This window comes from Uranotaenia lowii, chromosome 1 (assembly GCF_029784155.1).
Source record: "Uranotaenia lowii strain MFRU-FL chromosome 1, ASM2978415v1, whole genome shotgun sequence".
Taxonomy (NCBI): Eukaryota; Metazoa; Arthropoda; class Insecta; order Diptera; family Culicidae; genus Uranotaenia; species Uranotaenia lowii.
In genome coordinates, this window is record NC_073691.1 from 76,844,405 (window position 1) to 76,871,964 (window position 27,560).

Here is a 27,560-nt window from a genome sequence, read left to right on the forward strand (position 1 = left end):
CAGCTATCGGCTTGAGTCCATCAAATTCAATAACGTAAATGAGTATGTGTGCCTCGTTTTCTTCATGCATCATGTAGCAAACCGAACGTTGAGAGAGTTCGTTCGGGACCTTCGGGACAGCAAACGAATAGCAGATCCTCCTCATGAGGGGAGGTTTGAATGAATGTATATGTATCGTCTCCTGTATTACTATGCGAGGCCTCAAAGCGTGCATTTTGAGAGCCTCTGATGAGAAAATTGGTGAGGATTTCAATCACTGTTTTTTATAAAGAACTCTGTTATTTATAATTATATAATTCTATTTTCGCTGAAAGTTATACCTATATTATCAATCCTAGTTGGGGGAGATAGAACAGAAAAATACTCTCCAAATGTCAACTTTTTCTGATTAATGCACTTACCAGTTCAAAAATTGAAAATTTCGAGCGGCATTTAAAGGGTGAATTTAAAAATATATATATATTTATAATATGTAGCCATTGATGTTGTACGCACAAACAAATTCACCATTTATAATATTTTAAAGTTTACTTTTAAATAATTATGAAGTGTTTTTATTTGACCTTTTTTTTAAACATGATCGAATGAAAAAAAAATTGTTTGAAGGTTTTTTTTTCTAATCTAAACGTTTTAAGGGCTCTTTCTCTAAAGTTTATTATTTTCCGTTGTACTATAACTCGCCGAAAGGTGCGAGGACAATATTTTTGAAAAAAATATGTCCTGAAACTATTTTCCTTTTTTGAAATTGCAATTGTTGAAATGTGATTTTTTCAGTTCATTTCCCGTCCTTGCATTCATTCTTCATTAAACATTCATCCAAAAATTTCATTAATTTTCACTTTTGAAGTAAGTGACAAGCCAAGTTATATTTTCAGTTTCTAATGGTTTCATTGGAAAATATGGAAGTTTATAATAGAAAATTGCAAATTATTGAGTGCTGTGAAGCGTATTTCGGCAAAACCATTCCAAAAACTACACAGCAAAAAAATCTGAATCCTTAACAGCACTGAAGTGTTCTAATCCACTAAAATTACATGACACGCAACAGCCATAACAGCATTAAATTTGAAGAACAATAATATTACACGATCCAGAACACAATTAAAAGTTCTAATATTTAATGACATGGAACTCAACATTTCAATGTAAAACATATAAATTTTAATCCAAAAGACATTGAAACATCTGAGCACAAGTATCTTAGCAAAACAAGTGATTCATGGTGTTATATTCGACAAATCGAAGAAATCCCGATCAGGAGGGAAAAACAAAATTATATCAAAATGAGATATTTTGATACTTATTTTTTATCTATCTAAATGAGTTATAATACAGTACTCGTAGGATGTTAAAATATCTCAAATTATATCAAAAAATCTATACGATTATACCTGAATTATATCAGTTTTTGATATGCTCCTATCAAGATTATATCTGGTTCAGATAGCATAGTTTGATATTGGACAGAACAAATTATATCAAAATTATAACTTATCAAGATATGAGTGCTTCGAGAAAATTTTTTTAGTGGAAGGTCAATAAACCACATTATTTGATAAAACCATGCCCCATTTTTGGTTTCCCAAAAATTTGATTCAATTTTATGAATCTGTTGAGCGAAACTCGTTAATGTAAGGTTTGAGCCGTTGACTTAGATGACCGTGTTTCAGAAAAAGTTGTACGTATATCAAAATAAGATATAATCATTTTATTTTAGGACAATCCGAAAAAAAAATCTTGATCATTGAATATGAGCTCAACCCCATTCAAGTTTGTCAATCAGAATAAGATATAATTCAGATTAGAGAAACTTAAAATCGAAAATTTGGAGTACTTAATTATAACTGAATCAGATGTAAATATCTTGGTGAAATACGTTTGAGTTATTATTTTAATATGTTCTCCTGATCGGGATCGTTTAAAATTTAAAATCGATCTAAGCAGTCATTAGCTTAGCTTAGCTGGATTGACTACTCACATCCACCTTGAACTATGGAGCCCGAAATGCTTCATCATGAATTTCTACCAACAATAGTAAGGTTTATTTATTTATCATTAAGTGATTCCATTATTGCTTCCACATTACTTTTAAAGCAAAACGAACTCCATTGTCGCAGGCGTGGCTCAGTAGAACGAATTCCACATCGCCAATGGTTGCTACTCCGTGATTGACCGAGGCCATCAGGTTTGTACAAAGGTCAAAAGAATGGTGCTTGGGATTAGCAGCTCATCCTCAATGAACAAAACAGATGCTCTCTCTTTGAACATCAATAACGGCGCCGGCCACGTCCTAGTAGTCAATGGATAGATTGGAAAAGGTAGAAAGGGATGAAAGATCAATTTTGTGCTTTAGGACCGAGGTCACCTCTGCATCCTAGCAAAATAATTTAAGGTTGGAGGTTTGGGAGAAAAGGATATGAGCAGGATACACTTTTGACTAGTGTAATGATGTGAAAAACCAAATCCTATACGTTGTACTACGCTTCTGTTCTTTCCTAACGGCTAATTTGAAAATGCGTAGTGTTTTTCTATTATTAACTTCCAATATTGAAAAAAATGAAATCAGAGTAAAAAAATATCTGTTAGTAAAACAATGTTGACTGTACTTCTTTTATTTAACGCTTGACAATTTGAATTTAAACATCTTGTATAAAATATGTACATATCAGATAAATCCTTTTCAATTTTTCAAAACTGATTTTACTAAATGAAAATATTAGTATCATGGTGCCAAAATAGTTCATTGTTAGTTCTAGGATTAGCAATATTTAAAAATTTTGGATTCCTGGATTTATGATTGGACCAAAATAGGAATTCTAATGAACACTGCAACTTTCTGCAGATATTTAACTTTCTTAAATACTCTTTAACGTCGATTAATTGTGCCAGTTTCGCGAAAGGAATAAAGGTACAAATAAAGTTTTACAACAATGTATGTAACTGCAATTAAGAAATGTAACGATACCTAAAGCCATTAATCGGAAACTACACTTTACGATTTACTCAAATCGTTTAACCCGGCGAAAATGAAAGTCAAAGTTTTTCATTTCCACTAAAATGCTAAAATTGTATCACTATGATCTGTGAACCCAGCTAACCTATAGCGTTTTCGTTTATTTTCCACTGGCACGGGCACACTTTTTCCTCATAAACAAACAAAATCTTCACCCTGAACGACGCATATAATGTATGCATCGTCCCGGGCGGCGATTTTGTTTGTTTATGAACTGCAACACTATAAAATACTGAAAAAAAAGTACTTAGCTTCGTGCTATCAGCTTTTTCTAATGGAGAGCGTTCCAGGAGGGAAATCCAATTCAGGGATCGGGAACTCAACAGGCAGGAATATCGAGGTCCCAAATTTCTCCAACATTTTCTTGATGAAAATTTTGTCCAGTTCCGTCAAGTTTCTTGTTGATGCAATGATTTTTGCACGGTATCACGATTTTTCTTCAAAAAATTTCGAAGCCTCTGTCAAACACGTCTTTCTTGTAGCGTTGACTACTTAGATCCTCCAATAAATATTACAATTATTGTCATTTTCCTAAAAACAAATCATGATTTTTTTATCTGATTGGACATTTACTTTAGAATGCACATTTCTTTTAAACTCTGTGTTTTTTGAAACGTTTATCAGTCCAATTTATTTTTAGTTTGTGTGATCATGAGTGAAAAACGGTATTTGAAATTCCTTTCCTTATTTTATTGTTTATTTTTGGTATAGCTATTTTTTTTAGCTAAATTTGAAATTCGAAAACCCCCCCCCCCTCCCCCCCCATGAACGGGTCCTTCGCACGGGCCTGATTGACCTTGCTTAACATTCTGATAGTTTTACTAGCCTATCTATGTTTGAAATGATGTTCTTTTTTGACTATCCGGCTTGGTTTACAAAATTTCCTTAGAAAGGCGGTGAGCTAGGATATCCAATCAAAGGGAGCGGTGTGTAAAAAAAAGTTCAAAAACCACTGTTTTAAACACTCGACGACAAATACCCACATGGCGAAATAACCCCAACTATACGGAGTAGTTAACCACAATTTTCAACTACGTGTATCATCTCGCGACGAAAATAATGGTTTGCAACCACAACAGGCAGCCGAATAAATAAAGGATGTGCCGAGTGGCAGCGATGGCGTCGGAAATGAGACATTAATGCCATTCCCGCTGGTTGTCGAAAAAAAAAACTACAGGAAACACTATTGGTCGGGGGTGATAAACTCTTAAAATTGATCTAAGCAGTCATTGACTAAAAACCACATGTTAGTTTTCGCATTCCATTTGTAACAGTCCTAGAATGAAGAAGTAATTCTTAGTACATCAAAAGAGTCTTATTCTTGGAAGCATCTGGAAGACATATCAATTGGCGACGAGGACACTTCTGGAATCCAAGTACTCTTCCAGAATTGAACCCGAGGAAGAATGGCAGCAAATGAGGAACTGCAAGCAGTGAATTTGCAGATGACAAAACTTCTCCAGCGGTTGGCCGTTCTACAGGCAGCAAATCCAGAGCAAGTCTTGGAATCGCTGTCCACCAACATCAGCGAGTTCAGCCCGTTACTCGGATTTGTTCGAAAGCGACACACGAAAGGTTAGGCTGCTGTTCCGAAAATTGGACACTTGTTCCCACAGTCGCTATGTGAACTACATCCTTCCTCAATTGCCGAAGGACATCCCTTTTGCTGACACCATCAAGACACTGCAAAAGATCTTCGGTAGGCAAACATCCGTTTTTCACAAGCGCTACCAGTGCCTACAGCTGCGGTCCCAAAGCACTACGTTATGCGGACATTCGAGCAAGACTGCTTTCCCGCATCGAAGGAGGAACGGACGAAGCTCCGGTGACAATTCAGACTCTTATCGACGAGTTCCAGCGAATTGTCAATCTCAAGTCGGACACCACGATGATAGAACATCCAGCAAGTTCGAACAAATTGATTCACACACATTTCGGAGAACAAATCCGGCATCCAACAACGTCCATCAAAAACAGAAAGTAAGTCCACCCCTCGCACTCCCTGCTGGCAGTGTGGACAAATGCATTTTGTCCGCGACTGTCCCTTTTCCGACCATCTCTGCAAGGCATGCAACCGCATCGGTCACAAAGAAGGCTACTGTGGCTGCATGAGAAAGTCAGGCGATACTTCAACCAAACCCCAAGCGAAAAAGAAGAAGCACTTCCACAAGAAGGTTGACTCCAGAACCGAAGCCAAGGGTATTTACGTGAACCACATCACAAACAGTCCCCGCAAGCGCAGGTATGTGACTGTCACCATCGATCAAGTCGCTATTTCGTTGCAATTAAATTCCGCAAGCGATATCACCGTAATTTCCAAAGCAACATACCACCAGCTCGGTAAACCGAAACTTACTCCATCATCGATTGAAGCATCCAACGCATCCGGTGGTCGACTCAATCTCATCGGCGAATTCAATTGCGATGTCACCCTCAACGGCATGAGCAAGAGTGCCTATGCTTTGTTACGTCATCACCAGACCTCAACGTGCTAGGAATTTATTGGATCGACCTGTGGTGTTCAACATAACATGAAATGAAATAACATCACAGCTTCAAGCAAAACATCCGGCGGTTTTCGACAACTCTCTGGACCACTGCACGAAAACAAAGGTAAAACTTTTCCTTAAATCAAACGTCAAGTCTGTTTTTTGTTCGAAGCGACCAGTTTCATTCAACACAATTTCTCTAGTGGATGCTGAGCTAACACGTCTACAATCGCTCAACATCATCACGCCGATCGATTTTCGGAGTGGGCCGCTCCGATAGTAGCAGTACGCAAGCCGAATGGTAAAGTTCGCATCTTTGCGGACTATTCTACTGGACTCAACGAAGCGCTGGAGAGTAACCACTATCCTCTACCTGTCCCGGAGGAAATTTTTGCTCAGCTGAATGGAAGTTCGATATTCAGCACCATCGACCTTTCTGATGCATACCTGCAGGTGGAGGTAGACGAGGAATCGAAAATGCTTGTCATCATCAATACACATCGGGGGCTTTTTCAATTTAATCGCCTCGCTCCCGGAGTGAAGTCAGCACCTGGGGCATTCCAACGGCTGGTTGACACAATGATTGCCGACATTCCTAGTGTTCGGTCATTCCTCGACGATGTCATCATATTCGGACCAACCTGGGAAGCACACAAAGCGTCATTGGATCAACTACTTCAGCGATTGGAGGAATATGGGTTCCACGTCAAGATGGAAAAGTGCCACTTTTTCCAAACTGCAATCAAATACTTGGGGCATATCATCGACAACAAAGGCATCCGCCCTGATCCAGAAAGGCTCCAAGCCATCGCCTCAATTTCAGCAACAACCAACGTTTCCGAACTGCGCTCATTCCTGGGAGCCATTAATTTTTATGGCAGATTTTTCCGCAACATCCATGAACTTCGACATCCACTCGACCAGCTAATCAAGAAAGATGCGAAGTGGCAGTGGAACAACAATTGTCAACGGTCATTCCGGCGATTTAAGGAAATCCTGCAGACCGAAATGTAGCTAACTCATAACGATCCGAAGCTACCAATCATCGTGGCTGCGGACGCTTCAAGAACGGGCATTTTTCATTTCAATCAAATATTGCCAATGTCTTGGAGGAGGTAATGTGACTTAAATACATGACAAAATAAATTTTCTTTCAGAATATTCTTGTATAATACTTCAATTTTGTGCATATTGAGTGCTGATTGCATACTCAAAGGCGCTTATAGTTTACAACGACTAAAAATGAATGTTAAAACAAGATGTTAAAGTCCTGATTTGTTGTAAGCTGTATCCCTTTTGCAGTTTTTGCATGAGATGTGATCTTCACAAAACTTCATTAAATGGAAGAAACACGTTGTTTTTTTCTGAATAAATGTATTTTAACAAAAAAGAGTACCTTAGGTAAAAATCACAAAAAGAAGAGAACGCCCCTATTTCGATCGAAAAAGAGTACATGTACTCTTAAAAGAGTACGTATGGTATTCCTATCCCATACCAACACCGTTGGTGTGGAAATATTATTCGAACATTCCCCATTTTTTTTTTCAAATAAATATGTTTATAATTCAAATACCACTCTGGGCTAAAATGCATCAAAATGCAAATTGACCTTTAAATATCGTTTCCATATGCTGGAATATGATTCAGCTGGAAGATTTTTTGAAATATTGTTTACACCTAAATGTATGCAGTACCCTTAAACTTTTTCTTTAAACACATTTTTGACAGAACAAATGTTAAATTTAAACAGAATAAAACCGAAAATTACTGATTTTGGTGCATTATGCGTTATGACATCACACGTACATATATAAAAAGATTTTTGATTATAACAAAGTTTGTGCAACTTACCCCATTTTCTTTGTAGGGTGAAAATCGCATGTTTTTGTAAATTTGAAAATAACTGGTGAAACCAATAATTTTTCTGTCTTTGTTAATTTGATGTACAAACCGTATGATTAACTTTTTGGAAGCCATTGAAGTTGAAAAGTGATGTATGATGCCCCATTAGTATAGGAGGCCATCAAACGTCTAAATGTATGCCAATACCAAGATTAAGTATGTTTTCGACAGCTGTTTCTTTAACATGCTGAGATCATTTCAAATGAGTGAAAAATGTTGAAAGATAAACTTACGTTTAGCAAGAATTCATATGAAATTAGATATTTAGCCACAATATTTCAGTTTTTTTCTTTGCCTAAAGACGGTGGTGTGGAACGAATGACCAACAAAAAGTTTTGTACAAAGCTATTTTATTATAATAAACTAGCAGACCCGGTAAACTTCGTCTTACCATGTTCAATTTGGCGTCCATTTTCTATTTTTCCTAGTTTTCTTTACATTTCCCTTCTTTCCCTTTACTCGAATCGTCCCGCTCAATTCTATCAAAATTAAACCAAAGAATTTAAACTCAACGGGTCTTTTAAAATCCAATTTTTGTAACTTGTTAAATAAATAACTTTATGTTGATAATATGTATGTTTCATTTGCTGTTTTCCATTCAGTAGATTTATTTCGTTTTGTTATATTGTTTTTAATATCGGGACAATTTTTGGAGTATTTTCCGAATATTTTGCCTAAAGCAGCGCTTTCAGCTCCCAATAAGCTTTGGATGGTGTATTTTTTAGAGCTGTAGAAATGAAACACATAAGAAAAGATTTTTTACTAACCATTTTCAGCTTATTATTCACCATCCTCATGCTTCGAAGCAGTTTGAATTAAAATCCATATTTTCACCAAATCATTTCCAAAAAGTTTCGCCTGATACTTAAGTTATAAGCTTTACACATTTCAACTTAAAGTGTTCCCAACAGCACTTGTCATGGCATTACATCTGGTGATTTTGCGTATTGCTAATTCCTTTTTTTTATTCAAGCAAAAAATGCAAATTAATTCCTTTGAACTTTAACCCAATGAATCAAAGAAACGATTGGTTTTGAAAAGAGGAAAACATATGTCTAGATATATTCACCCATTATTTTAAAGATTTTAATTCAAGCAGTTCGGATTTCTAAATTTCCAGAACATTGTTGGTGGTGATCTGCGATTTCATATAGGATTACGTTATATTTTTAAGATTTAATAACATTTAATTGATCAGCAGATATTTTTTAAATTTAATAGATTGAAAATAAATAATCTGTTCAGGCTACGATGGTTTCATGAGTTCATTTTATTTCCTGGAAATTTTCATATAAACATAACCTTAATAAAAATTATGTGTCTTTTTTATTTTAAATCTTAATTTTCAAAAATGAAACACCGGTCAAATCCTAACGAATATCACCACAGTTCAACTTTCATATGCTCTGGAAAAAGTAATATTTTCAAAAAAAAAAATAGTTATGTTGTCCCATTTTTTGGGGCAAGTGAAAACACATAGGTCTTTTTAGATGCGTCAGTGAAAAGACTTAAAATTAATTTAATACTTGTTCTCGTTTGTCTGTTTTATCAACTTTCATTGCTATATCCTAAGTTTTTCTCCGGAATAAATTAATGCTTGGTACTTCAATTTCACTGAATGCTGTTCAACCAAAAGACCTTGATTTACAAAGACCTTTATAATAATTTTGAATATCAGCTTCAGATTCAACACTCGGAATATCCTTTCTGGCCATTTTGAAGATAAAATTCTTAAATTGTAGATGTTTCATAGCTAAATTGCGCGTTTTCACTTATTCCACCTAAGAAATTACAGGAATTAATATTATTTTTAACACTACATATCAGGTCATATTAAAAGTTTATCATAAAAATCTGCTGTCCCTGAAATATCAATCACAAAAAAACTTTTCAACAAAAAAGTGAATCAAAAGTCTCTTCTATATAGCCAAAATATGTAAAACAAAAACACACTTTTCATGTTAAGTTTGTACTTGAATTGTGTGTAAACAAACAGAAAACGTGTACACAGTTTTGGAGAATGATTTAAAAAAAAAAGTTAAGTTTATTTAATCAAATTTTTGTTTGGGCCCAACAATTTTTAGATGAAGAAATAATGTATACATTTTATGTAAAAGTTGATAGATTGCTTAATTAGTTTGATAGTTGATAGTTAGAAATTCTTCCGGAAAATGCATATCCTCACTTTTTGTTATTAAAAAGTAGATTATTTTATTGATAACTTCAATTTACGTTTGCAAAAAATCAAATAGTTCATTCTGCCTTCAAACTTCAATTCTTTCTAATCTTTTTGCAAAGAACAGATTCTTGTTGAGAGAACGAATGGTCAAGTTGGTTAAAATCCTCTATTATTAAACAAATTAGAAGAGAATAGACTCTTGCTCAGTTAATGTGTCTAGCATTCTAGGCGTATTGGATTATACGAAATTGAATGTAATGCTTCCCAATTCCTTATTTTCAAACGTCCTCAAAGTGTCATAACGTTATTTCATATTTATCTTTACCAAGTTCATATTTTTTGGCAACAATTTACTACTTTAATTAACACGAATTAAAAATAGTTTTGATATTTGAAATCGTTTATATGGTTTTGATCCGATCGATAAAATATCAATCCGTGTCACATCTAGGCGTCATTTATTACCATGTGAAATAAGCAAAAAAAAAACACATCTAGGTTGCATATCGCCCCCACGTGCATAATAAATATAGGTACTTGGTTGAGAAATAGGCGCCATATTTTTTAATTTTTCCAGCGATCAATGAACAGTATGCTTTGGTTACTATTATCTTGCAACGACGTTTGCTAGCGACGCCTCGCCCATGGAGACGAAAAACAAACCCCTCGAAGAAAAGAAAATGTCTAAAAATGGATGCCCGACTTTTCAATTTCAGATTTTGGCTAAACAAATATTATATGTTTTATTCAATCAGTAAAATGTCAACCTGAGTCACATCTTGGCGTCATTCATAACCATGTGCTGTAGAAATGAGCTAGGAAGCAAGAACACAAAAAATCACATCAAGGCTTCATATCGCCACCACTTGCATTGAAAATATGCTGGGTTGAAAAATACGCGCCAAAATATTCTCACTGATCAGTATGCTATGCCATGGTTACTATCTTCTAACGACGTCTGCTGGCGACGCCTCGACCTTGGAGACAAAAAACAAACCGCCCAAAGGAAAAAAAATCTCAAAAAAATGGAAGCCATGACTTTTATTTCATTCAAAAAACTACAAATTTAATTATTACGGACAACTAATGCGACTTTGTGTTGTTTTTATTCGATATAAACCGATTCGCATGCCTACAGAATATTCTAAAAATAATTTCATTCGAATCGTTTGGGTCATTTCGGAGGAGTAGTACTACAAACACCGTTACAAGAGAATTTTATATAATAGACTAGTTCATATTGCAGGTATTCCCTTAATCGACCTCTACAAATTTCATCCAGTAACTGTTTCAAAATGAATCAAATTCAATGTATTTTATTCAACTTTTCACAGGTTCATAGTGTCCTTTGGGGAACGCCGCCGTCTTCAACAGAATATGGCTTTGCGATGACATTCCAGCAGATGTTCGGTATGCCACCAGGGCCAGGATAATTCCCAAGCCCAGTACAGTGAACCCCGCGCCGTATCCGAGCTGGGCTACCATGGTCAGCATTTTCAGCTTCTGTATCTCCGGTTGCGAAAGCTGGAAATTACGAGAAAACCAAAGCACCGGAACATAGGACCGAGGGGAGTTTTCGTACAACCTGGAATAAAAAAAAGTCATGCGTTAAGTCTTTCTTTCAATTTACGAGATTCGAGTGAACTTACTCAATGCCCGGATAAGGTTGTAGTAGTACATTAATTTGAAACCGAACGGCTGCCTTCAGGACTAGTCCTGTAATCGGTTCAATTATGAGGTAGAATTGATGACGTTCCTTCTCCGGATTCATCCCTCCCATCTGATCGTGGTAAAAGGAATCTCCCATATAAAAGTGCGGAAAAGAAACGTAAAATGGGGCTCCATATCGACACTCGGTCGCGTTGATCACACCCGATGGCATGAATTCCCCTCCGTGGTTGCACTGGTTCTCCGCGTACAGGGATCCATTATCGATGGATCTTCCGGTTCCTACGAAACGATACCCCGTCAATCCGTGGACTTCCTCCTCACGCTCGAACTCAAACATAACCATTCGACACATTTCGGCGGTGAAAATCTTCAACGGAACGTCTTTTCTGAGTCGAGTTGGGAATATTTCGCCAGTAAAACCCCTAAACTTGCCACATTCTTCATCGGCAGCGTCAGCGTGAGCCTTGTAGTTCCAATTTTTTACCATTGCGTAATGATCTGGATCCTCGTTACCCAAATCCATGTTAAAATATCCGCAAGTTTCCGATGTATCGTTGAATATCTGGAACCAGCTGAATCGATCTTCCAGAGGTATCGAGGAACCCATCATACTTAGGATTTCCTTCCCCCTTTTAAGCATTGGCTCCCGATAGCCATCGAATAGAAGCTCGCTGGCTTGTTTGGTCACAAAAACGCCCTGATGGTAGCTCTGAAGAGCGATCGAGATTGCTTTCTGAGCTGCAAAGCCCCAATATCGAGCTTGATTGGCAGCTGTCAGTGCCACCGCATTTATACTGTTGATGGTACTGTTCAGTGATACTTGACAGTTGGCTTCATCCAATTTGTAGCGACTTCGTAATCTATAACTCACGGTACCGTTGCTTGGATTGAACTCGATGTCTTCTTTCGAGGGATGTTCTGAAAAACAAATAGGTAAAACCTCATAAAACTTGTAACCAAAAACTTAAAAATCTGTTTTATTTTAAATCCTACCAAGATAAGCGAATGGGCCGATTTCGCGAAACACCGGTTTGGTGCTTCGGTTGGCCAGAAATTCATGAGCGTTGGTCCAATTGAAGAGGGTTATTTCCCAGTTCAGGTGAAAGGGGGGCTGCCGCCAAATGGCAAATGCTTCCGATGTGGGGTTGATGGCTTTACCCTGTGAGTAGAAAAATCAATTAATGTAAATGTTCGAATTATTCATAAATTTATACGAGAATGATGGATCCTTATTAATTTAAAACTCTTCCTAAACCTTTCAATTGGATAAATTACACCATTGTGCATATATTCAGGGGTCAAACAATTCCAAAGATGATCGGGCAACAATTTGTGGAGCTTGGTTCACGCTCCTTTTCTCAAACTCGAAATTAAGTTGTTTTGGTTCAAAACAGCACTTCAGTGAGTTCACAGTTCAAATTCCGTTTAGAACCTTCTCAGGTAGGAACAGTGGAACGCAACTTTAAGTTTATAGAATCGAATTATGTGTAGAATTTCGGTCAAACTTCATTCTGAGTAGTAAAAAAGGAGAGTGTTCTTTTTGTTTGGGTACACGTACACTGCCGGCCAAAAGTTTGAGATCACCCACTAAAAAAATGCTAATTTTGATCGTTCATATCTCAGGACATATTGCAAAACTTCTGATCTCATTTGAAAGATAATGAGCAATAGCTATTTCGGAGGTTTTTGCCCAGAAATAATGTTTTCGTTTTGTACCTTAAACTTAACCTAAAATTTTCAAAAAAATCGCACTCAATATTTAAAGCCGATGTCCGACTCCTTAGTATGGTGTATCGGCCAAAAGTTTGGGATCATTCTTTTAAAAACATGCAAATTTATCTCATTCATATCTTCCTCTTCTAATATCGTATTGCAGATCTGAAGGGTTCATTTGGCAGCTTAGGAATTGTTGTTTTTTCATTAATTCATTCCAAAATTATATTTTAAAGTAGGGATACCATACGTACTCTTTTACTCTTCTTTTTGTAAAATTTTACCAAATGTACTCTTTTTTATTTGGTGAAAGGAAATAAATGAAATTTTTTCATATAAATTAACTTATTTCTTCCGATACATGAAGATTGTATTCTTATTATAAATACAAAAAATTCAACTTTTTATGCATTCGTTGCACAGCACTTCAGTTTTGCCTCTTTTGTTACGTGTTTCAAAGGATACATTCATATGGAAGGAATAACGAGTACATTCACGAATTCAATCTGAATTTTTCATTCAAAATTAGCGCCTTTGAGTATGCAATGAACTTCTGAACAGTAGGCAATATGCATATCAACAACTCACTAAAAAGCATAGAGCACAAATCAAAAGCGAACGAATCAGCAATAATGTTTTTGAAGAGTGAAAAATACGCCTCTAAAAAACTCTTTTAAAACTGCAGTTTTTTTTATCAACTTTGGTGTGCTTTCTCAGTATAAAATCGAAAACTTTGAACAATCCAACTTAAAATACTGAGCATTTGTCAATTAAGTCACATATATTGTAACAAATACAAAATTTATGTACTCTTTTTGGAGTTGCAGGATATGGTAACCCTGTTTTAAAGTGATATCCATAAAAAATTCACCTGATATTAATTGTTTTTTGAAAGTTCACACTTATGACTCTACGATGAGTGTCGTAAGGTTGTTCCAAGCAAATATCACACGAAATGGTGTAGAGGTAGGGCTCATAGTTTGGATATGGGCATAGTTAGGCAATTATTATTATTTTTATTTATATTTTTAATTATATATTTTTAATTTCTGGAATCTTTGACTATTGTCATACAGATTGATTGTTCAAGTTTAGCTCATAATTAAATTACATAGCAATTAAGTTAGGTTACGTCAGGGATTGCACATTTAAACTTAGATTTTGTAACATGATAGTCAAACAAGTGAGAAACAGCATTGAAAACTTCACAACATCGAAAGAGGGGGTGATTCCGTCCGAAGACAGTCCTGCTTCTTGGCAGCCAAAACATGGATTGATTACGCAGTCGGCGTGCTGAAACGTATATGTTTAATCTCTGAAGCAATTGCGGGCAGTCAACGGCATTTGTTAAGATATCGTAAACGAAGGTGCGCTGTAGAAAAGTTCTTCTTTGGCTCAAAGACGTCATTGATAGCAAGGCACACCTCTCAGAATAGGGTGGTAACCGTACGGGATCTTGCCATGGCAATCGTCGCAGGGCGTAGCGGAGGAATTTTTTCTGAATCCTTTCGAGTCTTTCGCTGTGGACAGATTGGTAGGGTGCCCAGACCGGTACCGCATATTCCAGAACACTGCGTACCAATGAGCAGAAACTGTTTTCAGAGCATACGGATCCTCGAAGCTGAGTGTATTCCGACGCAGGAAGCCGAGCAAAGCGAAGGCTTTGGCTACAGTGGTCGCGATGTGTTGAACAAATGAGAGCTTTTGGTCAAACGTTATTCCGAGGTCTTTAATAAAGGTTACTCTTTCGAGAGAGGTGACCCTTAGACCGTAGTCGTAGACAACAGAGGCTCTAGTCCTAAAAAAGCTTATACACATACTGTAGGAATGTTGCCAGATCGTTAATAAAAATCACGAAGATGAGCGGTCCAAGATGACTACCCTGCAGAACACCAGACGGCATGTCGAATACGGAGGAGTGAGACCCACGAATGTTTATAAAGCCTTGACGATTCAGCAGATACGAATACAGCCATTTAGTTGCCCATCTTCCAAATCCATATCGATCAAGTTTTTCGCGTACGATTCTGTGAGGTACTTTGTCGAAAGCCTTAGCAAAATCTACGTACATCAAATCAACTTGCAGTTTTTTACCTGTTGCAGAATGCAAATCGCTGGCATAGATCATTAGGTTTGTCAAGGTTGTTCGTTTCTTGATGAACCCGTGCTGGACATCGGTGAGTATTGGAAAGGCTGCTGAGAAGATTCTCTCGTATATCAGGACTTCTAGCCCTGTGGAAAAGCAGCAAAGAATCGATATTGGCCTGTAATTCTCCACACGATGAGCATTTCCTGACTTATGGATCGGTGAGATTGATGCGATTTTCCACAGAGTAGGAAAAGTACCTTCCGAGATCGATCGATTGAAAATCATGCACAGCGGTGTGACAAGCGAAGCAGCTATTTTCACAACAAGCGATGTTATAATCCCATCAGGCCCAGATCTTTTCGAGGGATCAAGAGAATTTAGCACTTTTAGAACTTCTTGTTCACTGAAAACGGGTTGCGGTAGAATGATGTCATAGCTAGGAAGTGTATCAAAGTACACATTATTACAATCAGGAGTGACTGGGCTATACACGCTGCTAAAAAAATCTGCAAACAAGTCAGCTGACTCTTTGATGCTTTCCGATGTGCGACCTTGAAGCGTCACAGACGATGGGATACAGTTAGTAAGGCGGCGGCTATTGATGTATTTCCAGAAAGTTGAAGGATCTTGTTTCACGTTGCGTTCGATGTTAGAAATTGTAACCACGGGCTAATCTACTGTTCAGTGGAGCAAGAGCCCCCCTCTAGCCTCAGGGTCAGCACTCGTAAAAGGAATCGCAGAATCAAGGAAACACTTTAGATCGGTCAAGAGAACTCCCACTTTATTTTCCCAAAAACGTAAAGCACTAACGTGACACTGGGCGAATGGCTTTTTGGTTGTTCACTTCCCCGATATGAGGGTTTTTCCCCAAGGAATTAAAACGGTCCTACCTCGTGTTGCGGTGGTGACAATGGTGCCGTGACAGTGTTGTGGGTTGGCTTCGGCTCGATTACCTTCTCGCGTCTTCCCGGCGGCTGGTGACAGGGATCCAAGGATCTCTTGGTGGGTTGTAGCGACGACGGACGAAGCACGCTGGGTATCGGCTGGTAGTTCACGACCCTCGCAGTTTAGGTGGAGCGGATTGGCGGTTCCCTGGATGGCAACCTCAAGGGTAAACCTTAGGTGGATCGACCGGTGGAGCTGATGTTGTTGTTCAGCCAAAAATTACGGGGTACTAAGGCACATGATGGGATGCGGAAATGGATTAGTCGGACGCCGGGTACGGGGTTCAAAATGGCGGTTACCTGGTTAAAAGTGTGTCCCAGATAACTTGCTGGGTGGCCTACTGACTTTGTGCGGTTGTGTGTTTCTTAGCAAGGCTATTGACCCCGTACTCCGGTCATAGACATTTGAGGTCCGTCCAGTAATTCCTCCCATCAGGTCCTGTTACGCTTCGATGCGTTAGCGTTACCGTTACCATAACGCGTCCTTCAGCTCCACCTGGTGTCGACTAGCGCTCTGTTGACCTGATCACGCTGCCTCTACGCGTTCAGTATCGTGGAGTGGTCATTCTCCGTTCCTCCTCAAAGCACCTCCTTGAATCATAATGGTGTGTTCCGAATTTTAAACTAAGATTCTCACTACACTCAACGGTAAACTTACGCACTGGTTACAAACTATATTGGTTGAAAACAGCGTTGCGAAGAGTCGAATATTCAATCTCTAGCCTTGAGAACATTGACTTGTTTTGGTCTGTCGGTCTAGAAGGTAGCGTTTACGGGCTTTGCGAACTAAATTGCGGCTCATCCGTAACTCAGAATTCCATCAAGGGAGCTTGTAAGGCTGATGTCGGTGTGGTCGTTTAGGCGGCGTGTGAATGTGTAAGACGTCCCAGAGATGATTATAGAAGGTTGATACAGCAACATCGATGTTCAGATCTTCGAAAAGTATTTGTCAGTTTGTGTTCAGTAACAATTCCATAACGCGGTCGGTAAAAGTAAAACAGTAGGATGATGATGTCGATCGGTATTTAAAATTGCGTTTGGAGGGTGTAAAATGTCAGCTAAATCTTCCTCCATATTAAAATAATGTGATGGGAACTTGTAACAAACCACCGATTTTTTATATCATTTAAAAGATCGTGAGCATAACCTTATTCGTATGTTTCTGACAAAATATGTGTATGACTTAATCGTAGCTTAAGAATTGGAACATTTTACAAAAGATGAAAAGAAATTCGTCAGACGGCAATATAAGATCTGATCTGGATGGGAATTTCAGCATAACACTTTCTGCAGCGTCATCCATTTATGTAACTGACAGTGAATATCTCAATCCTCTTAGCTCAAAGAAAGGCAAGAAAAAGCTGACCAAATTTGTTTTTTAAATACAATGTTTTGATGCACATGTTAATGCCAAACTGGACACTATTTGCTATTTGCTCATGGTAAAAGCAAGTGTTTGCCAATTATATGGATTCCTAAAAGTACTGATACTTTTCGCTGCAGATCTGAAGATGCTTGAAAGGAAACCGGAATAACTGTCAAAATAGTCGATGGACTTATGATGGCCGTAAATGTATGTGGATTGCAGTAAGAATATGTCTTCCATGGCAAATTATGTATTGCCAGGGCTGATGTAATACATGCTTCAAATAAGCTTTATTTTGCTTAAATTTTATTGAAGCGTTTCTAAAAGCCAGACCACCCAACAAGTTGCATAACATTGCCCACTGCAGCTTCAATTTTAGATTAGAAAGCACAAGGAAAAACGTGTTTAAAAATTTGAAAACTAGTCTTACGAAGAGACTAAGTGTGACAACAGGCTTAGTCGATGTCCAATCAAAATTATGAAAAGGATTGATACTGGATGGACGTACTTTTTAGGGCAGCTTGTTGACATGATAGAATCTATATTAATTCTTTCAACACCTAGAGCTCATTTTGCAAACTCTTGTGCTCGGTTCTTAGCTCCCTAAAAGTGCCAATGGGTCGTTTCGTAAAGCCATCCGTAGAAAATCGTATTTTGGTTGCTAATTCCATCAAAATTACCCCCCTAATGTATACTATATACTTTGGTATCCCTAAATGTATGCTATGTATTTTGTATATTTGGTTACTGGCATACGATGACAATTGACAAATGATTTTTACGGGTAGAATTTCTGGTTTACAAGAAATATGATTGATTCTGTTAATTGAGTCTTTTTTTGACAAAAGTGAAAAAAGGGCATTTGGTCAATTAAAACTCGAATCAACGAATGATGTGCTAGGAGTATGATGCAATAGAATTAAATTTAAAGATAATATTGATTGAAAGAAAAATGTAGAAATTATTGTAACAAATTTTAACCCCTAAATTTATGCAGAAAGCTTGTACTTCTTCTAATATTAGTTTAAGTTGTGTAACAAGTGCTCGGTTAGTACTGTCAGTGGTTGTTGTACTTTTGTTCGCGGCAATAGTAAATGTGCCAAGAAGACATTTTGTTTGCGGAGAAGTCGCCTGCGTCGAAGTCCACCCCAGAACTCCTACGCACCAACCTGCACAGCAACACTTGAAAATCCCACCACCAGATGTCGGTGTTCGAGTGAAGAGGCGAGGCGAAATGATGATGAGCGAGGCGATACGACGATCAGGATGGGGCGAAAGAACGGTGACGTCTTAAGTCATTCTACGCGGCTACGGGGTCAATGATCGGCCATTTCACTGAAGTTAGCCGAACACAGCACAGCAAAGAAACGTGTTCAAAACCAAAGTGCATACAGTGAAATTGTTGGAATCCGGAAGAGCCGAATTCCCTGGATATTCAGGTAACCCAAAGAACCATACCCCGTAGCAGCCATGACCACCGTTCTCAACGATATTCTAAAACCCCCCCATCCCGATTTCCTAACAGGATCCGAGGTTTTACCTTGTTTTGAAGATCGGCTCGTTGTAGTAAGGTGTTACATAAAAACCGCCATCACACCGCAGCGAGTCTTACTGAAGCCAACGGCGCTTCACGCGAGCCATAGACGCGCCGGTCCACAACCTACCGAGTGACGCGAGTTCCAAGGATCATTATTCGGACCCGCACTACCAATCCACCGTGGTAAGCCGCCAGCCCGAGGCCGCCGACCTACACTCTACTCCGGACACTATCGCGAGAACCTACAACCCGAAGCCAACATAGTGCGTGGTTGAAACAGACCGTCGGTCACCAGTATCTATCACCGAGCGGCATCGCTGTTGCGGAGCAGAGAGGCAGGTTCATCCAGGAAGGCGAGACACAAGGTGGTGCAATCACTGCGTGTCACGAGGTAGGAGGTAGCATAAGGGGGTGGGACGTAGTCCCTAGTGTGCGCATAATCTCAATCATAACCCAAAGACAAAAAGGGAAGAAATAAAACGTGGGAGGTTTCGAAGTAGATAAAGTGTTTTCTTGGCTAGCCGAATCGTTCTTAGCTTAAGCCGACCCTGAGGCATACATACTAGGGAGTTTCAGCACCGCTGAACCCGCTAGCCGACACATTGTTATAGTTGTTGTAAAAGAAAGTCCAATAGAAATTAAATTAGGTTCGGACAAAAAATGAAATTACTGCTATCGACGTTTTTATTGCCTTGACGAAACCTATGCTAATGAATTTGATTCATAGATGTTTATTAGTTATTTGATTAAAAAGTTTGTATAACATATTACTTCTTGCTGAAGAAACCAATTATTAGAGATGTACCGAATATTCGGTCGGTCGAATATTCGGCGCCGAATATCGCCGAAAAACCGTTAGGCCGAATATTCGGCTCACCGAATAGTTGAGCTAAGTATTCGGCCGAATAGGCCGAATAGGCCGAATATCTTCTACAGACTTGTAAATTTTTCAAATAATTTGTGATCATTTATAAAATATACAAAAGAAATGTTGTAAAAGCTACATAATCATTAAAAACTTATGGTTTCAGCAAAAAATCTAAGGTGTATCCGCGTATCTTTCACAGTAGATCAAACAGGAGAATGCTGAACGGTATCGCTTTATACTTTGGTTATAGTTAATTCCAGATTTTCAGGATATATTCGGGCTTGCCCATACATCCAGTAAAGAATCCAGATAAGTCTAACTGGACGGGATATCCATATATTGTTTAATACTTCCCGAGTTTTGCTCGGGTTTATTCAGATTTTTTGCTAAATCATATAAAAAACTCAAATTCCTCTTTAAAATTTTTAAGATTTTGTGTTCAATTTTAAAAAAAATTGAAAACATACATAAATTTTGCCTTTTTTTTCAAAAATCAATCTGAATGCCTGACCGTCTGGATACGTATGGTTGAATGAAAGTATGGTTTGCTTAAGGTTTAAGATCATCTATCTTTTCAACAACTATTTTAGAGATATCTTGCTCAAATTCGATGTTAATCTAATTCAATATCAGAGAGGCAATTTCAAATAGCTTGGCACCTGTTCCGACATGTTTTATTCCAGATTTCACAGGAATGCAATCTCTTTGGTGATAAACGTCCTAGAAGCGACTAGTCATCTGATGTCTTTTCAGTTATTGCTGACATTTTAAAAATCAGAAAGACCCCTACGTAAAAAATATCTTGTAAACATCATCTGATCATATCATGTGGTTGAAAGTATTCGACTAAAAAACATGAGGGGCATTAATATGGAAGAAATAGAAAGCATTGAAATAATCGCTTAAGGTTTTTTTTTATTGAAAACTCAATAGATTATTCGACCGAATATTCGGCCGAATATTCGGCCGAATATTCGTTTGGCCGAATAGTTGAAAAGGTCAATATTCGGTATTCGGCCGTTCGCCGAATACCACTATTCGGTACATCTCTACCAATTATTGTTTGACTACTTCAGGTGATGTGCCCTCGTTTGCTTAGGGAGTTACATCAGTTATTTACTTACTTAATGATCCCGCGCCGATCCTCCGGTGCATAGGGCCGTGGTAAAAGACCTCCACTGTTGACGATCCGGAGCCAGCGTCTTCACCTGGTCCCAGTCAAGATTCTCGTCGACAGTTCGGATTTCAGCGGCTAGGCTTCGCCGCCACGAATTTCTGGGTCTGCCTCTTCTTCGATGACCTTCTGGATTCCAATCTAGCGCCTCTCTGCAAATCTCGTTTTCATCTCTTCGCAGCGTGTGCCCAATCCATCTCCACTTACGTTCCCGAATCTCGATTTCTAGCGCCTTTTGATGACACCGGCGATGTAGTTCCTCATTCGAGATCCAGTTGCCAGGCCACCAAGCGCGGATGATATTCCGCAGGCAGCGGTTCACAAATACTTGCAGTTTTCGCGTCGTTACCGCATATGTGCACCAAGTTTCGCACCCGTACAGCAATACGGATTTGACGTTTGAGTTGAAGATTCGGATTTTTGTTCGTAGAGAGATCTGGCGTGACCGCCAGATGTTTCGGAGACTCGCAAATGCAAATCGGGCCTTTCTGATCCGTGTTTCGATGTCTTTTCTGGTACCACCATCAGGCGTTATCTGGCTACCAAGATACTGGAAGCACTCCACTTTCTCAACTTGTTGCCCAGCTACCATGAAACTGGAGGGATTTCCTGTGTTGATCTCCATCGACTTGGTCTTTCCGACATTGACTTTGAGACCTGCTGCCTTGGAACTTTCGGTGAGGTCGTCGAGTTTGCTCTGCATATCTGGTTGTGTTTGGGCGTGCAAAACAATATCGTCAGCCAGGTCAAGGTCGTTCAGTTGCTCCATTGTTGAAGGATTCCACGGCAATCCTCGGTTCGGTGCACAGTCAATCGATCCAATCAGAATCTCATCCATTACAATTAGAAAAAGTAGCGGTGATAGAATACATCCTTGTCTCACTCCAGCAGTTACCGGGATTGGTTCGGACAAGACACCGTCGTGCAAGACCTTGCACGAAAATGCCTCATACTGTGCTTCGATGAGATGGACTAGTTTCTCTGGGACCCCTCGTCGCCTTAGAGCCGCCCAGATGTTTTCATGGTTAAGTCGGTCGAATGCTTTTTCGAAATCAACGAACACCAGCAGAAGAGAGTCCTGGAATTCGTTGATTTGTTCCAGTATGATTCGTAGCGTTGTGATGTGGTCCACACATGATCGTCGAGATCGGAATCCAGCTTGTTGCCGTCGGAGTGTAGCGTCTATTTTCTCCTGGATCCTGTTCAGAATCACTTTGCAGAGTACTTTGAGGGTTGTACAGATCAACGTTATGCCTCGCCAGTTACCGCACTCTGTCAGGTCTCCTTTCTTCGGGACCTTTACGAGGATACCCTGCATCCAGTCGGCCGGGAATGTTGCAGTATCCCAGATGTCAGCGAAAAGACGGTGCAACATTTGTGCTGATAGGGCAGGGTCGGCTTTCAGCATTTCAGCAGGGATGCAATCGATCCCAGGTGCTTTGTTGGATTTCATGTTTTTGATTGCCGCTTCTATTTCAGCCAGCGAAGGCGCTTCCGAGTTGACGCCATTTATGCGACTTACTGTTGGCGCTTCGAGCTGCAGATTCTGTTGGCCATCGCTATTCGTGACTCGGAAGAGTTGTTCGAAGTGCTCAGTCCATCGTTTGAGCTGATCTGTTCGATCAGTCAATAACTGACCTGCTCGGTCTTTTAGCGGCATTCTTGCATTAGTCCTTGCACCACTGAGGCGGCGAGAAATGTCATAAAGTAATCGGATATCTCCATTGGCGGCGGCTCTTTCTCCCTCTTCGGCTAGGGAGTTTGTCCGGGCTCTCTTGTCTCGTCTACAAGCTCGTTTAACTGCCTTTTCCAGCTCCGCATATCGTAAGCGGGCGGCTGCTTTGGCTGACCCGGTACATGCCTGCTCAATTCCGACTTTCGCCTTTCTCCGATCGTCGACCATCCTCCAAGTTTCATCCGACATCCATTCACTCCTTCTTCCACAAACTTTACCGAGAGTACCATGGCTCGTCGTGATAAAGGCATTCTTGATTCCACACCACTGTTCTTCGACTGTTCCGTCTGTCGGCAGCTCCGAGGCTCGGGATTCTAGCTGTTCAACGTATGCCCTTTTCACCTCTGGATTCTCCAACCGGCGGACGTCGTATCGACACCCGACTTTCTCCTCGCGCCGTTGGACACGTGCAACTCTCAGTCGTATCTCGCCAAGGACGAGGTGATGGTCAGATGCAATGTCTGCGCTTCGCTTGTTGCGGACATCAAGAAGGCTCCTTCTCCATTTTCGGCTGATGCAGATGTGGTCAATTTGATTTTCTGTTCGGCCATCTCGGGATACCCAAGTGACCTTATGTGCTGGTCGATGGGGGAAGAGCGATCCACCGATCACCATGTTGTTGTTGCCACAAAATTCTACAAACAGCTCTCCGTTTTCGCTCATCTGTCCTAGGCCATGGCGCCCCATGATGCGCTCAAGGTCCTGATTGTCGGAGCCAATCTTTGCGTTGAAGTCGCCCAAATGGATTTGAATGTCACCCTTCGGAATTCTCTCAACCACGCTGTTCAGTTGACTGTAAAACTGCTCTTTCTCCTGCAAGTCGGCAACGTCAGTTGGCGCATAACACTGGACCATTGTAAGGTTTCTAACCCGTGTTCTAAATCTGGCTACGATTATTCTTTCGTTTATCGGTTCCCATCTAATGAGGGCCGCGTAGGCCTGCGGGCTTAACAGGAAACCAACTCCTCGTTCCCGAGTAGCATGTTCTCCTCGTATGCCAGAGTAAAGCAGGACTTGCCCGGATTGTGTCTTGTGTTCTCCAGTATTAGGCCAACGGACTTCGCTCAGTCCCAGAATTTCAAGCTTGAGGCGGCTAGCCTCTCTAGCAAGTTGTTCCAGTTTGCCTTGTTGGGCAAGGGTTAAAACATTCCAAGTTCCAATTCGTGTCCGTGTTTTCATGCTAAAAGTCGTCGCCAAAGTTCCAGGTCGGTCATTTCTTTCGGATTCCGTAACAATTTCAAGTCGGAAGCAGTAGGTTGTTAGCCTAAAGTCCCTATCCCGCGATGGGGCTGCCATCTTGGACTTAGCTGGCGGGAGCCGCATTTCATAAATTCAGCCGCTTGCTGCAAGACAGACGCTGTTTGAGCCGCCCCTGACCTGGAGAGCAGACGCTCGGTTGTTGTTGCACGCCGCCCCTGACCTGGGGAACAGACGCGTGCGGCCACCTTCTCAGTCTGCATGCGACCAAAGCATCCACCGGGGTTGGGTACCCGATCTCCGCTTAGGTTACTCGCACCCCAGCCGGCACCGCGGGGAGGTAGAGATAGGAGTTGTGAATAAGAGGTGATATGACCACTATGGGGTCTCGTGTTGCACATTATCCACCGTTTACCAGCCTACATCAGTTATTGAATTTAAAAAAAATAAATATTGATTTTACCAATTATTTTCAAATTTACTATAACATACGATTTTCACCCTACTAAGAAAAAGGGGTGGTTTGTATTTAATGAAAAATCATATGAAATCGTTTAAATGATAGTTTATGATCAGCTGCCAATTCTGTCTGGATTGATATTTTATCATGAAATTTTCACTAAATCAGCTTTCACAAGATACAGCTATTCTCGTGAAAAAGGGGATTTGCCGTATTTTAAACAATGTACATTGAAAAACTTGAAATTTTTCCAAAAGATCTAAAAAAGTTTGGTCTGGCCGAGTTTCATCAAAATCGATTGACGCGATCGAAATGGGACCGGTTTTAAAATGAGGTTCGTTATTGTCCAACAGGTGATTTCATTTTATTTTTTTTTGACGGATGAAAATATCGTAATAAATGATTGTTGAGATTTTTGTTTTACAAAACCAAAAATTTACACCACAAATCTTGGTAATTGATAAAAACTTCATTCCTGATTTGTTTGGAATTAAAATGAGAACAAGTTTCAGAAACGACCTGCAAAAATTGATTTACGAATTTGATACTTATAAACTTGGAGCGAGTATCATATCCGCTCTTTCTTTAGAATCTCCTTTGAATTGAATATTTTCTATTTCTTATCAAAGCAGGAATGAAGTTTTTATCAATTTAATTTATTTTAAGTGAAAAATTCTGAAATTGTGAAAGAAAAATACAATAAAAAATGGTTACAATATCTTCCATACACACATCCGTCCAAAAAAAAAAAAGAATGAAATCCCTTTTTGGAGATTAATGAAACTCATTTTTAAACAGGTCCCAATTTTGATTTCGTCAATCAATTTTGCTGAAACACGGCCAGTTACTAGATCCAACATTTTTACATCGTTTGGCCAAATTTCAAGTTTTTTCAATGGAAATTGTCACGAGAATAGCTGTATCTTTTTTCATAGTACAGTCTACAAATTTTGTGGGATGTTGAACTAGATTTGGTGAAAATTTCATGATAAAATATCAATCCAAACAAAAATGGCAGCAGGTCAAAGTTGGAAGCGAGTTCGCTGCTCCACGCGATTTCATCCTTTTTTGAACGCAACTGTATTAAGCACCAATTGTAGTAATTTTTGGTTTTGTTCGAATTAAATTTTACAGGTTTTTGTCAAATATGTTTTCAAAGAAAAAACATTAAGTTGCTGCATACATTTAGGGGTAAAAAATGTTACAAAAATTTCTTATAGCCAAAATCATAAAAATTAATGTTTGGATGGATGAAATTTTGAAATTAACAAACGTGTTCGCGGATCCAAACAATCATATTCCAGCACATGCAAACGGGAAAAGAAGAATCTTTGATTTCTATTTTGAAACATTTCAGCCCAGACTGGTAACTGAATTATAAAAATATTTATTTAAAAAAATTGGTTATCGTCCGAAAAATATTTTTTACACCAACAGGGTTGGTATACGACAAAAGAAGCTATCTAAAGTTTTTAGGTGAAATTTTAGTCAATCCGTCACACTGGTTAAAGTTTTTCGCGGCATCGAAAAATGTTAAAATTTGGCATTTACTGCTCGATTTTTTTATTTTAATTTTCCATGAGAATCGAAAACTTTTAAAAACTATCTCACGATGTGAAAAACTATGTCATCATCGTTTTGTTATCATTGAATGATAACTTTATTACATTATATTAAAATAAAAATTGAATAAGTGTTGAGGTATATAAATGTTGCATGATGCTCCGTTTGACGGCATTTGTTAAAATATTTCAGTTATTATTGGAACAATTTGGACATTAATTACATTAAAATATAGCTCTGAGACAGTCTGTCTTAAAATGATTTAAAATTTGGGATAAATGGTTGGAGTTTGTAAAAACTACAACCGAAAATTACTGTAAGGTAAGTTGTTTAACCCCTGTGCTTATGCAATTTTTGGAAAAATTGACAAACAGTTGATTTTATTCAAAAAACAAAACTTCTTCCCCATTGGGTGATTTTCAGGGGTAAAAATCTTAGAGGTTCCTTAAAAATTAAGTCAAATTGAGCTGAAATTTTGCAAGGATCAGTTTTTGCGCCAATCTATAAAATGTATTTCTGAGAAACATAGTTAAGGCATACAACAAGGCAGACGCACATGGCTCTGTTTAAAGTTGAGACCTTAGAAAATTGCTATCAAAATTTATTTTTGTAGGTATAAAAACGGTTGACAGAAGCATTTTAAAAACATACCTTTCTCACCAGAACGTCCAGTATATCGCTCCAGAATGCCGTAAAAAAGACACCAAACAGTATCAGCAAAGTGCCAGCAATCCAAGTTGCTCTAACTTTCTGGTTCTTTGATCCACCGAACGCAATAACACTCGGCATAATGACGATCGAATACAGACCAGAACAACTTTTCGACTCAGGCATGTAAATAAATCACACTTCCAATCGCGAGGGACTTCAACGCACGAATGAGCGATGATTGGGATGTGTTGAAAAATATTTTCAGCAATCCAAAAGGTTCTACGTTTTCCTCTCAATGCATTGCAAAAATAAACGGGGTCAACTACTGGTAAGATGAAAGATAAGAACATGATTTGTCCTTGAGTCAATCGTAGATTTTTTTAAGCTCAGGGTAGTCGAATCACCAGTTTAGAAAATATGTATTTTCAACAACTTTTGACTCACGCATTAGAAACATTTCCAAACTTTGGAGATTTCCACAATTTATAACTCTAACTTTTTTAACCAGTCTATGGATAGCACATTTAAAGGAAATACATTTTCCGAACAGTTTTGGGTCAATTAGCTCAGGTCACTGTGCTATCTTCCATTACACTATCGTTAAGCAAGCAATACTATACCGGTGATTTTGATCTTCCAACGTAAGTGGTTGAGATAACCCAACAGTTAACATACATACGAAGCTACATTGTTTGAATACTTCCAGATAAACCCATTATTTTTCTTAAATTACTTTGTAAATGAGTAGACAAGATAAGTTACACCGGGGTAAGTGGGGACGGTTTTTCGTATGGTTCAACTTTAAAAAATCAGCAGTAGATCAATTTTGTTAAAGTTTCGTTCAATGTGATGAAGAACATGTTGTTTACAAATGCTGAAGAGATTAGCTTGATAGATGCAACGCGAGAAAAGTTATCATGTAAAATGTTATGGACTGCTAGTGTTTTCACTTACCCCGCTTTATGAGGTAAGTGGGAACTGTAGATTTTCCCTTTAGAAATTTTCAACA

The 27,560-nt window shown here is 38.9% G+C and overlaps 3 protein-coding genes across 3 annotated transcripts; 2 read left to right on the forward strand and 1 right to left on the reverse strand.

The window, feature by feature from the left end:
* Positions 1 to 4,419: 4,419 nt before the first annotated feature.
* On the forward strand, positions 4,420 to 5,508 carry LOC129761052 (uncharacterized). Its single transcript, XM_055758754.1, has 3 exons — positions 4,420 to 4,588; positions 4,717 to 4,920; positions 4,991 to 5,508. The coding sequence occupies exons 1-3, from the start codon at positions 4,420 to 4,422 to the stop codon at positions 5,506 to 5,508; spliced, it is 891 nt and encodes a 296-aa protein (XP_055614729.1).
* A 573-nt stretch (positions 5,509 to 6,081) lies between these two features.
* Positions 6,082 to 6,516, forward strand: LOC129761053 (uncharacterized). The gene has a single exon (XM_055758755.1). The coding sequence runs from the start codon at positions 6,082 to 6,084 to the stop codon at positions 6,514 to 6,516; it is 435 nt and encodes a 144-aa protein (XP_055614730.1).
* Positions 6,517 to 10,855: 4,339 nt separating this feature from the next.
* Positions 10,856 to 26,757, reverse strand: LOC129756818 (protein peste-like). Its single transcript, XM_055753843.1, has 4 exons — positions 26,552 to 26,757; positions 12,248 to 12,413; positions 11,233 to 12,172; positions 10,856 to 11,168 (listed from the first exon to the last, which is right to left on the reverse strand). The coding sequence occupies exons 1-4, from the start codon at positions 26,732 to 26,734 to the stop codon at positions 10,904 to 10,906; spliced, it is 1,554 nt and encodes a 517-aa protein (XP_055609818.1). The 5' UTR covers positions 26,735 to 26,757; the 3' UTR covers positions 10,856 to 10,903.
* Between the last annotated feature and the right edge of the window lie 803 nt (positions 26,758 to 27,560).

Coding starts and splice junctions, on each gene's coding strand:
- LOC129761052 (XM_055758754.1), top strand. CDS start 4,420: ATGGCAGCAAATGAGGAACTGCAAGCAGTGAATTTGCAGATGACAAAA. Junction 4,589..4,716: donor TCGAAAGCGACACACGAAAG/GTTAGGCTGCTG, acceptor GATCTTCGGTAG/GCAAACATCCGTTTTTCACA. Junction 4,921..4,990: donor GATGATAGAACATCCAGCAA/GTTCGAACAAAT, acceptor CATCAAAAACAG/AAAGTAAGTCCACCCCTCGC.
- LOC129761053 (XM_055758755.1), top strand. CDS start 6,082: ATGATTGCCGACATTCCTAGTGTTCGGTCATTCCTCGACGATGTCATC.
- LOC129756818 (XM_055753843.1), bottom strand. CDS start 26,734: ATGCCTGAGTCGAAAAGTTGTTCTGGTCTGTATTCGATCGTCATTATG. Junction 12,173..12,247: donor CGGCCCATTCGCTTATCTTG/GTAGGATTTAAA, acceptor TTTGTTTTTCAG/AACATCCCTCGAAAGAAGAC. Junction 11,169..11,232: donor CAACCTTATCCGGGCATTGA/GTAAGTTCACTC, acceptor TTTTTATTCCAG/GTTGTACGAAAACTCCCCTC.